Source organism: Macrosteles quadrilineatus, unplaced genomic scaffold (genome assembly GCF_028750875.1).
Source record: "Macrosteles quadrilineatus isolate MER2022 unplaced genomic scaffold, UCM_ALF_1.0 Scaffold_1__1_contigs__length_201487025, whole genome shotgun sequence".
Taxonomy (NCBI): domain Eukaryota; kingdom Metazoa; phylum Arthropoda; class Insecta; order Hemiptera; family Cicadellidae; genus Macrosteles; species Macrosteles quadrilineatus.
Window position 1 is genome coordinate 191,710,934 of NW_026542594.1, and position 12,165 is coordinate 191,723,098.

At 33.0% G+C, this 12,165-nt stretch overlaps 1 protein-coding gene across 2 annotated transcripts in view; it reads left to right on the plus strand.

The window, feature by feature from the left end:
* LOC128992761 (BMP-binding endothelial regulator protein-like) overlaps nt 1-12,165 on the plus strand; it is a 132,799-nt gene that overhangs the window by 67,236 nt on the left and 53,398 nt on the right. For both annotated transcript variants that reach the window (XM_054416503.1, XM_054416509.1), the window contains exon 3: nt 11,974-12,074. In XM_054416503.1, the coding sequence (XP_054272478.1) occupies nt 11,974-12,074 (101 nt within the window). The remainder of the gene's footprint in view (nt 1-11,973; nt 12,075-12,165) is intronic.

Consider the following 12,165-nt stretch of genomic DNA (forward strand, 5'->3'; position numbering starts at 1 on the left):
TTGTTTCTCGAAAGTTAACATAAAGTTAAAAAAACAGATATTGAAGAGCTGAATTCAAAACATTATTTAATGTATAAACGTTTAAAGATAAAATCTTTATTGTATTGTATATTGTAATATTAAATAGTTTAGGTTGGCAGAATATTGGTCTAATGTAGATTTGTTAAGGTTTAAATCGATAAAGTCTATTAAACTTTGAACCCCTACTACTAAAAATTCTCAGCCATAAAACTTATACAAAATTAGTAGCCTAGATGCAAACAAGTAAATAGAATCTATTAATAAATATCCAAATGCTTGAAATATGACAGTTTTGAGTGGTTTAACCGTTCCATATTTCTCAATCCGCCAAATCCTAGCGAAACCTTTCAAATTATATCCCCCTTCACTGTCGATACGACGTTATGTCTTCAATAAAAAGTGAAGTTGGTTTCTATAAAAGTTGGAGAAGTACACTCCACTATATTATTGAGACTTTTACAGCTTGGAAACTTTAAACAGCTCCATAAATCTGAATATATTCGACAACCTCAAGGCGAAATCTTTTCGCAGAACTTTCATCTTTCTATCCATAATAGAATCGTGACATTTATTGATGTTTTAAAGTCGTCACTAGTTACGTTAATATGAAAATCTATTTGTATTGCTCATTTGTTGTTTATTTACCGTACAAAATTATTTTTACTAATTCCTAAATGTTCCAAAATAAAACTTGGGGTGTATTAGCTAGTAAATACATTCGATCGAATGTATTTTTAATATATGTCTATGTATAAAATAATACATTGGGCAGGATAAATCATATAGCAAAGTTATGGACTGGGTCCTTACCGGCTTGGTCGTTCATGGACTGGATTTGAAACTAGATAACACTTCTGAATTTAAGGAATAGTCCGAAAATAAAGTCCTAATCGTGAAGTATAAAGTGAACACGTTTTCAGCTTGGTGGAATTAATGTACAAAAATTAGAGGGTACGTCTAAACATTTTGTCTTCCAACCTAACGCTAAATTAGACGCTGTAATCATCAATAACCGAGCATAACGTTGTTTAGCCTGCTTTAAAAATGTTGTTTTATAGTCAGAAATTAGCTTAAGGAAACAAAATCTGTCAAAGTTCTTGTTTTCCGATTTCGTAAATAGATTATAGTGAGTCTTTTCGTTGTTGCTACGGAAACCAATCAAAATTTACTTTTTAAAGATCCCCTCGAAACTTTGGTCTTCAAAACACGAGGCGTATCCTGTGTAAATGTACAGATGAATTGAATCACAAGTTAACCAATTCAACAATAAACGTTTTTTGTAAAATTGTTGCCTAGTCGGTACAGTAGTGTTAGCGTCAGCCAAGAATACACATTTACACAATCAGAACCTAAATGTATTTTATATGAATTTATACACTTTAATTTATTTTATTTCAACTTTTCCATATTCATTTTAGTCCGCACATAATTAATCCTTACATTGCAAAATCTTATACAATATCTATAATCACATCTCAACCACTACGCGAACAATTGCAAGTTGCAATTTACCTTTTCAGTTTCCCCTGTCGGCGCCATTTTGTCGAGCCTTGGGCGGTAAGTCGTCAAGGAAACCAAGTGATCCTGGGATAAGTTACAAATCAGATCCTTATAATCAGCTGACCAACAATACATCAGCTGGCCTTGAAATCTGCACTGAAAGGCGGTTAATTCTAGCTAACAGGCGCCACAAGCAGATTAATTCTGTTTTCTAGACAATTGCGATAGTATCTGTGCCTTAATTGACTGAAATACTTGCGATTTTTATTGCCCTGCAATGTATACATTACCGGGATAGCTTGGAAACTTCCATATTTGGAATGGTTTTGCAACTAGGTGTTGTATGAACGAAGTTACAATCAAGATTGTGAATGAACGGTTGAGGAAAAAGTCAACGTAAACTTCATCAGGAAAACTTATTTTATTTAGTTTTATTGTATGTCATGGCACACTTATTTTGTGGATGATTTTTGTTGTAAGTTTATATTCTATAGAAAACTCAAAAATATAATCGATATTATTTTCTAGCCTTTAAAATAACATGTTTACTTGATAATTATCGGCATATTAAAATATTTTAATATCAAGTGTTGTTTGTTTGAAGTTCATTGTTGGTGATGGTGAGCTAATGTTGTTCAAAGGTTTATTGCGGACATTTTCCATCACGATGGTTACCCATTTACACCACACCTTTTATAGAATATAGTGTTTTGTGATTGGTTATTATTTGCATGTTGTATCATGACTGCTATACAGTGCATATTTTTTTTACTCCTACTCTCTGCATTTCAACTTAGGTTGTACGTTTAGTTGTAATGTGTTACTTACTAACGATTACTAATCATTACAAGCAACATCAAAACAATTCAAAGCTTTAAAACAGACCATTTAATTAGCTTCCCAGAAAAATTAACTGTAAAAAACTGAAATATAGCTTTAAAACAAGCCATACAATTCATTACCACTAAATATCACTATCAAATCAAACCAATTAAATTGCTATGAAACTAGCAATACACTTATTATCACCCTAAACCCAGCAGCAACATAAAACTAATTAAAAAGCTACGAAACATGCTGTACAATCACTATAAACTATCAACATTAATCCAATTAACAACCAATAATACAATTAACTACATCCAATACAAAGGTTTGAAATAGTTAACAATTAACTATCACTAAAATATTAATGGCAACATCAAACCAATATGAATCAAGGTAATCAGCATTGTCTCATCAAAAACTTAACAGCAAAATATGCCATAAAACTCCCTAATGAAATCTTTACGATTTAGCTTCTTCAAATGTTTAGCAAATGATATGAAACGTTTGTTCGATTGTTAACAAACATCGAGCAAACATTGTTTGTTAATAAACCTTCGGCGCAAACAGGCGCACGCACGCACATGAGCAAACTATTGCGCGCTTGCTACTGAATGATTGTTCAATCTAGAAATTTATGTGCAATACTTTGTAATGTAGCCAATATAGATTAGTTATGTAGTGAAAAATGTGTATTTGAGAACAAATTAATCGGCAATTCTTTTCGTATGAATCAATCAAACTCAGTATAGCGTTTGAGAACGGTACTACAGCGTATTTAACATAAACATTTTACTTAACTTTATTATTTTACTTTTATGGTAAGACCTGGACCCATGACAACTTTACTTATTCGTTGTGATGTTCCCAGAAGGCAAAAACACCATCTGTTCGAATTCATATGTCCGTTAGCACGATAACGTGTTAACCTACGTTTATAAAGTAACGAGTTCATGTACAACCATGATCGAACTATAAAGTACATTTTGGTTTTTCTAATTTTTGGCCCTCAAAATATAAGATTTGGCAGTTTTTTTCGAACCATTTTGTACAGCTAAAATATAAAATATAATAATTCAGTATATCGAAGTGTCGTAGCACACCTAAAAATTCCAAAAAAGCTGAATTACAACATTTTTATGTTGTTTTTATGAAGACTGTTTTACTATCTCATACCATCAATTTTACATTTAAATAAAAAACACCCTTTATGTCATTCCTTGTATTAGCAAACCTATAATATAAATGTTGTATATTTATTTTTGTTATATGCTCAAAATTTGCAAAACTATTCAGATTTCTCCTTTATCTTTCTTTGTGCTCCAAGTAAAATTAAATTCATAACAACTTTATTACAATTTATTTTATTCGTGGTATTACGTAATTTACTACAAATTCCGCCAATCTATAAAGAGTCCAAAGATGTACAAAGAGCACGCAATGATCAATGCTAGCCAAGTCTAAGTGCATCTACAAACAGCCCCGGTTGTTTGATATGTGTCATCTAGTTGTCTTTTTGTTGACTATAAACAGCAAAGTCTGCAAAACATATGGTCTGTGGTGTGTAAATCTAATATTTTGTATTGAGCAGTTGAAAACCTAATGTTCATGGTTTATGTGTATTCACTTGTTTCATTCGCTATTAGAATCCATTCTTATTTTGGGATCTAATTCGCTGCGTGGGAAGTTGGTTAATAAACACAGTGGAAAAGTTTCGGTGCGTTTTTAACACTGAAACATTTCTAAACGGAAATTCCCCATTATTGAGGTAATGAGAGAAGAAATCCAATGTGGTGACGATGTTCGCGGTTTTCATCAAGGTTTAGCGGTCTCTGACGAACTTGGAGCACAACTAAATAATGTACTTTAAATGTCTTTGGATTCGTAGTTAGATAAACTCCTTTGACTTAGAAACTGAAGTAGACAGGGTATTTTTTTTATATACAGTACGTCCATTTTAGATTTTTGTTCTATGACAGTTCTAGGGAAATACAATATGCTTTTGTTTTGATTCCCAACTTTACTTCCCACCCAGTAAGCTAAGGCTCTAGCACGTGATAGGTTTTCACATTACTTCAAGCTATGGCTACAGGTTGAGGCATTATCACTTAGAAAAACCAGTTGGTGATTGGCGGGATTTGAACCCGGGACCTCAAGGACCGAAGTCACGTACTCTACCCAATATATGTATGGTAGGGACCAGCTCAGTTCCCGGTTGCATAACCACTTACAAGAATCTTTTAAATGTATCGATCGTGGTATAACCAAACATTTACCACACTTTAAATAAAAGCAAGAAACACACCAGTTTCTAACAGCAAAGAAAATAGGCTATTTAACTAGTTTCCTATTTATTCCCGAAATTACACACATCTATACTATTATATAAAAATCTAATGGTGTCTGTCTGTATGTGTGTTACTAATAGGTACAAAAACTACTGAACCAACTGGGCTTAAATTTTACAAAAATATAGCTACCATACCAAGGACCATTTAGGACTATTCACATTTCGATACTGACCGTAGGCTTTGCCCCTTTGGCTTTAATGGTTCTGAGATGAACATTTTAAAAGTAAATATTGATTGGTCTCCATGGCTGCGATGAGAACACTTACAATGTTTGGTTACATTTGCTTTGGCATTTAAATGTAAACAAGAAGAACTGCTAAACTGCATATTTTACAATTTCAGACAGCTGATACAAAGAAATTAAATATAATATTTTCCATTTTAATCTAACCTTTTATCATGGATTATTTATTCTAAAACTATGTCAATGATTATAGAAAAAAGATTCTATAACCGTTGCTGTATCAACTCCGGCTCTGCTTTGGTTTGTTTAAAGCGTCTTAGCTATGCAAATAATGTTATTGATATGTTTTCATGGAAACAGTATGAAAATTACAATGTATGATGTTTTGTATAAATTTGGAGGCTACTTTAAATAAACTAAACATGTATAACAATTAAATAAGTAATTTAAATTTAAGTAATTTTAATTTAAGTAATTTAACATAAATTACTTTAAATGTTTAACATGTGTTAGATTAACTTAACATAACTTGCACATCACATTGTTTTTATATGTATATTTAGGTAAATTAATTTATTGTGTTTTGCTAAACCTATGCTTAAATTAAACTAAAGAATATCATCAATGACTAAATTGTACGTTAATTTTTGTTTTCCAAAATCGGTTGTATATGTGTAACTATAGTTAATTATCAAATGGTAATACAAAATACTCTTATTTTATCTTAACATAGCTTTGAGTTCACATTTACTTAACATTTATTATTTGTGTTTTGCCACACCACTGATTAAATTAAACCAAGGAAAATATCATAAACTAAGCAGTACACAGTGTTATTTTGTTTCTAAAATCAATGAAATATCTGTTGCTATGTTTACTTAATGGTAAGTGCGAAAATGTAAAGGCAATGGACGATGGAACTGATCAAAAGAACTGGTTTGTATATTAAGTTGTTTGTTGATATTTTTGTAGAGTAGAATCAGAGATGCAATGAAACTTATACTGTATTTGCTATTACATTTTTTAGTCCTTGATGCTTTGATAATTATATTAGTTTTTGTCTGCTGTCTTTAATGCTAAATTATTTGTTTAAAATTTTTTATAGTACCTATGGATATAGTTTCTCTAATATTTCAAAAGACTGTATTGATAAGGCACAGCAATATTTCTAAAGTTTATAACAGCTGACTTAGTTTTGCTAATGATTTATTGTGAGTGAAGAAACTGAAGATGGAAGGACTTGTGATTTTTAATAATTAGTATTCTTGCAACTTCAAAATTGAAATTTGAAATTTCAATAGTAAATTAAAAGATATATAACTAAGGGAGATGAAGGATGAAGGACATGTATGTCAAAGTTGTATTCGAAGATTTGGTCAGTTTTTCTCATATCAGCCTACACAAGATTTAAAATTAATCAAAATCAAAATGGTGGTATTCACTACTTACCAGATTTAAAAATCATATCTTAAACGTTTTGATTAAGGCAATAAAAATTGAATATTGTTTCTAAAAGCGTTGGCGGATGTGTAAATATTATATGCAACAGATGTAAAGATTAAAATGTTTCTATTTTGTGTCCTCTTCCCGTTGCAAAGCACGGGTACACAGCTAGTTTCTTATATTCGTTGAACTGTTCAGACTACAAAGTGAAGAATAAAAGAAACCAAACAAAAATCTGAAGTCAAGAAATATTGAAATACCACTTGGAGTAACCTGTAGTATGTGTTGGCACGGTAGCGAACACACCTACGTTGTGATACTGTTTACATGTGGGACAAACATTGGGAGGCTATGCAGACTTCGGAGAATAGCCTCAACACAGAACTTAGTGAGGCAATGTTGTGGTACTCATTAATTAGTCCACTGATTCGTTCCTGAGAATTAACCTTTGATTGGATTCGGACGAGTTTTCATTGCTTGGACTTTAAATAAATGGTCGTGGCTTAAACAGCTGATTTGAAGAAGAAAAGTAGTACAGATGATCTGACCTTATTCTACACTCAACACACGCAGTCACAATATGCTAACTCAACAACACAACACAGGCTTCCACAACTAGGAGTTACCAGGTAAAAAGAAAATACCCTCCAAAATTATACGTGGTTTGTTTTCCCCATTTTTCTCCCTTTTACATTTTTTGTACAAGATTTTAAGAGGTTGTGCAGGAGCTTAAAAGCTATAAAAAGGGATAAAACCTGAAAAAAATTATTTTTTTGGGCTACGAGGTTTGCAAATAATTATAAAGGACTGTTGAGTCCAGTTTTGAACGATCAAAAAGCTGCTAGCTTTTCTCAACACATCCGGCATCCTTTTCTTTGGAAACTACGGTCTTGTTGTGGCTAATGAATTCATCTCAATACGTCGTTCAGGTAGTTAATAAAAATTTACACTTTCTTCCAAAAAAATGTTTGAATTGAGCAAGTATGCTATGAGAAATCTGTGGTTTCAATCTATTTTTGAGTTTATACTGTAGATAATGATTTACTTTGATGAACTTCGGATTGAATTTAACATTAACCCTATTCAAAACGCTAGAACGCACGAATTAACACCATTTTGAACATGGTTTTATTTGCGAATTTAACGCGGCTTTTGAGACTAAACAGTGCCGCACTTAAACTCAATATCAACATTGTCAAGAGCTTTGCGAGTACTCGACCATCGGTGTGGTCGTTAAATCTCCAAAAGTACTCAATAATCGATAAGTGTGTCGCGAAATGCGGTTGTATATCGGTGTTATTGCAAATAAATGCCGATTAAACGATTATTGAACGTTCTTAACAGCACAGTAGGTAGTTTGAAAGTATTTTTTTACGTATATACAATAATCTAAAAGACGAAGTTCCCTTGGTAGCCAATAAAAACTACTCAAAAGTAGGCCTATAGTAAAAAAATATTTATGTCGCGAAAATAAAATAAAAATCATTTGACATAAACCAAAGTGCATCCGTACGGTAGCCTAAAGAACTGTAAGAAATAATAACTTATTATAACTTATTAGATAAACAAAAAACTAGAAACTATTTGGGATACTATATAATCAGTTTTATGAAATAACATGTTACTGGGTTTACAAGCTCAATCGTAATTGTTCGTAAGTAATTTTCTTCGCTAACTATTTAGCTAGTTAGCTAGTTAGCTAGTATATTGGTTTATTTAGTATATCCATAGCTAGTATATTAGCTAGTACAATTACAGTATTAGCTATTTGAGCAGGAATACAATTGTTTTGGACATAAATACAGCTATTTTTCTAAATAAACATTTCCTGATGGGCCTGTAGAAATATATTCAAAATGGAAAAAAGGCATTCGTGTTTTTGAAAATCGGTTGATGAACCAAGTCTAGCTTGTTTTAAACATTTCTCTTCTTCGAAGCATGGTTTTTCTTGTTGAGCCTTTTCTGTCCGTAGCTCCACTCTGATCAAAGATGTTTACTATGTACAATAATCCAAAACTCACTCAATGTTTTAGTTTAATTAGTAAAACCCCGGTTAAGTAGAAATAATACTGTCTGTAATGTATTATTTATATAGAAATTATACTAAAATTTGAGTATGAATCTAGTAGTTTAATAGTTTAGAGTCGCGAGTAAAGTCGGAATCTTCACCTACTGCAATCGTTTCCAAGAATCAATCCCATTCGGCCGTGAGTCGAGGTCGGATTGCGTACGAGAAATGGTTGGCTGAAACTGGGTTGGAAATAACTTGTGGATAATACGACTCAAACATTGTAAATCCTATTTAACTCTTAGTTTAGCAATGAATTTCACTGCTAAATATTGCTACGTCGGATTGAACGTTGTTTCGTCTCCTTTGTTTATTCAGATTAACTTCCAATACATCAAGTTCGTTCTCTCTTCTAATTTTATTTTTTTTATAGAATTTATGATCTTTTGTGTTTTAGCGAATTTCCCATATAGGGAATAAGCTATTACCAAAGAACTCGTGGTAAGACCTAGACCCGGGGCCGATTTACCTTTTTGTTTTGAGGTCCCCAGAGGCCAAAAACACCCTCCGTTCAAATTTATATATAAATATATTTATACTAAACATTAAAAACATAGTTAACAAAGTACCCTTTTTACATAACGTATCCATAGTACACAGTAGTTTAAGGCTTTTTAGGGAAATTTCTTCCTGAGCTGCGCGTGGAGAGCATAGAACTATGTTTATAGTACCGTGTCTCCTAAATCTTTATTATAAATTGATTTTTTAACAAGCTAAAAACCCAATGTATTATTGATCATTGATCTACTGTGTGAACATTTGTAACAATGAAGATGGACAGTCAAACCAATAATGTGAGAAAATCCTTAATTTATTTTTGAAATTGTGTATGTCAGCTATAAAGAGAATTTTTAATAGTAAAATATCCTTCTTATTGTTACAACTTAATATTAATAAGTTGGGAAATCTAAGTAATATAGTTGAAAAATTCGAGTAATATAGTTGGGAGATTTGTTTAATATAGTTGGGAAATTCAAGTAAAATTGTTGGGAAATCTGCATATAGTTGGGAAATTCAAGGGGGATGGTTAGGTTGGTAGGTTTATGAGGTTAGGTTACAAAAGCAGCTTAGGCAGAGCTGTGTTTGGATAAGTTGGATTAGGTTGGGCTAGACAAGTTAAGGTTAGGTTAGGTTAGGTTAAATCGCGCTGAAGCTACTTTTTCAGTAGGTCAGTTTATTGGTTAGGTAGGCAGGCTTATAAGGTTAGGTTAGTTTATGTTAGGCTCGGTTAGGTTAGGTTAGGTTAGGTTAGATTAGGTTAGGTTAGGTTAAATCGTGCTGAGGCTACTTTTTCAGCAGTTTATTGGTTAGGTAGGCCTATGTAGGTTTATAAGGTTAGGTTACAAAATTTAAGTTATGCAGAGCTAGGCTGGGCTAGGCTATGTTAGGTTAGACTAGACAAGTTGAGGTTAGGTTATACCACTTTTACAACGCTTTACAAACACTATGCAACTGTGTAGTGGAACGTAAACGCGCGAACACGTGCGGTGTAGCCCAAGTTATAATTGTTGTCCCGTTGTAGGTCGATATTTGGCAGACGCTGCCCAGTCTAAACATTTTGGCATTTTGCAACAAACTGCGCGTGTTTACGTTTGTTTGGAGATGCACACGCGCCCGCCTCTCCCGCCACCGTGCGTCAGGGCCCGCCAAAACTGACTGATCAAGTGTTACCAACTTTGGACAATTTTTGGAAAGAGTCAAGTAGGCTTACATATAATATAAAGTAACCATGTTTTATAAGAGACGATGCAGTTTTACCAACTGTCTGTCGGATACATTCCATCAAAGTACATAGCCTGCGAGTTACAGTTTGTAAATACTATATAGAAATTTATTTTACTCAGTCTAACTCTTAGATTAGATTAGGCTATGTTATTTTGGCTAGAGCAAGATTGGGTCAAGTTAAGCTGGGTTAGTTAGGTTTAGTTTGGTCAGATTAAATTATACACGTTTTTTATAAACACTGACAAACTCTACATTCGAATGACGATCATTTGTGTACTGAAGACGACTCTATTTATTAACTTATTAATAACTAATTTCGCAAGTCCATCTGAATTAGGACCTAATTACTGTATGCTGCATTCGCATCAGTTATCACAAATAAAAATTTATATATATATATATATATTTAACAGTGAACTCTTGAAGAACGTGAAGTCAACCAACAATTCTTTTCCCCTAAACCTACCTCTGTTGTGTTATTTAAGTAAATTAATCAATTTAAGAAGTAATGAGTAACAAAAACTAAAAATTTTACAAACATTGTTTCAAATTCAAGTAAACCAAATTATGAACAATAATAATAAACCGCAACTTACATATACAACTGAATAACCAAACTAAAATTTTGAAACAGCCCTTAAAACTGTCAATCAACCTTAAACCCTGAAATATTCAAACAATTCTTGCATTATTTTATCACACTTGTAAAATGAATTTAACCACTCGATCCTCAATTTTTAAATGACTCCTCCTTACCATAAACCACCATGAACTGACCATAAACTAGCGTTGCGTTTTGGCAACACATTGTATTCCTGGGGGGGTAAGGGGGGGTAAGGGGGGGTAAGGGGGGGAGGTATGACGTAGATGCAGCTCCACCGTGCCAACATCCCAATGTCTAACGCAGTGAACCGTAGGGGGCATCGTGGGCCACACCCTTACAACTTTATGCTACTATCAATTTTAACTGTCGATCTACTTCAAAAAGTACGTTAAGCTCTGCAGGAGTTCTACTCTTTGCGGCATAGTGGAAATAGGTTAACTGTATCGTGGCTATTAATTTTGTGGACCAGGCCGTATTCTATAGTTTGTTCGACGAAGGAGGTCGGGATGGGGCCTACCTGAGGGAAATTAATACACACCTTATTTATTTACCTCAGGTTTAAGTATATAGGTCCCATTCCACCGCCTTCGTGATTTGAACAAACCATAGTGTTATAAGGCTCAAAATATTTTAGACGTTGTAGGAATTTTTTTGACGGTTTCAGGAAAATTGTAATCAATGTGTGTCGTGGAGCTTGCAGTATTAAATTGTATTAAGTGTATGAACAAATTCCAAAAGATTAAAAACTTAGAAAAATAGTTACTATCATATACTAATCGACACAAGTGTGTTTTCGGTTTTGTCTATGTTACCATCTATTGTTTCTAACTATAAACATAGGTTTAAATTGAAAATAACAAGAGGTGTGTATTTTTCTTTAACGCTAATATTAAATTGAACATATTTACAAATAAACTAGAAGATTAATATTACGATGATTATGGTGATACGTCCATCCTCCATATTAATTGTATATATTGTAACCCTAATTTTCATTCATCTAGAAGATTTGGCCTTCCCAATTATTCAAGGGTTTGCTGTAGTTACGGGTTTAAAGTGAAGAACTAACAAGACTACAAGAGCGCGCCACTCATCCTACACTCATCCTTCACTCATATTTGGGTTCAAATAAGCACATAGTGGCGTCCCCATCTTAAATAAATGATAATTGATAATTGGACTAATCTTAATAGAATTCTTAGGAAAGCCATATCATAATTGCAGTTTAGTATAACATCTCGTGTTTTTCCAGGAGTCGGAGTGACGGGCAAGACAGAATCCTGCATCAACGAAGGAGAAGTTGTAAACACTGACAACATCAGCAAATCACGATGCTTCACATGCACTTGCAAGGTAAATATTTACATAGAAAATGTTAGCGAATTCCCCATAGAGTTAATTATTACTGTAGGTAGCAAGGTGTAAGACCTAGAATGGAAACAGA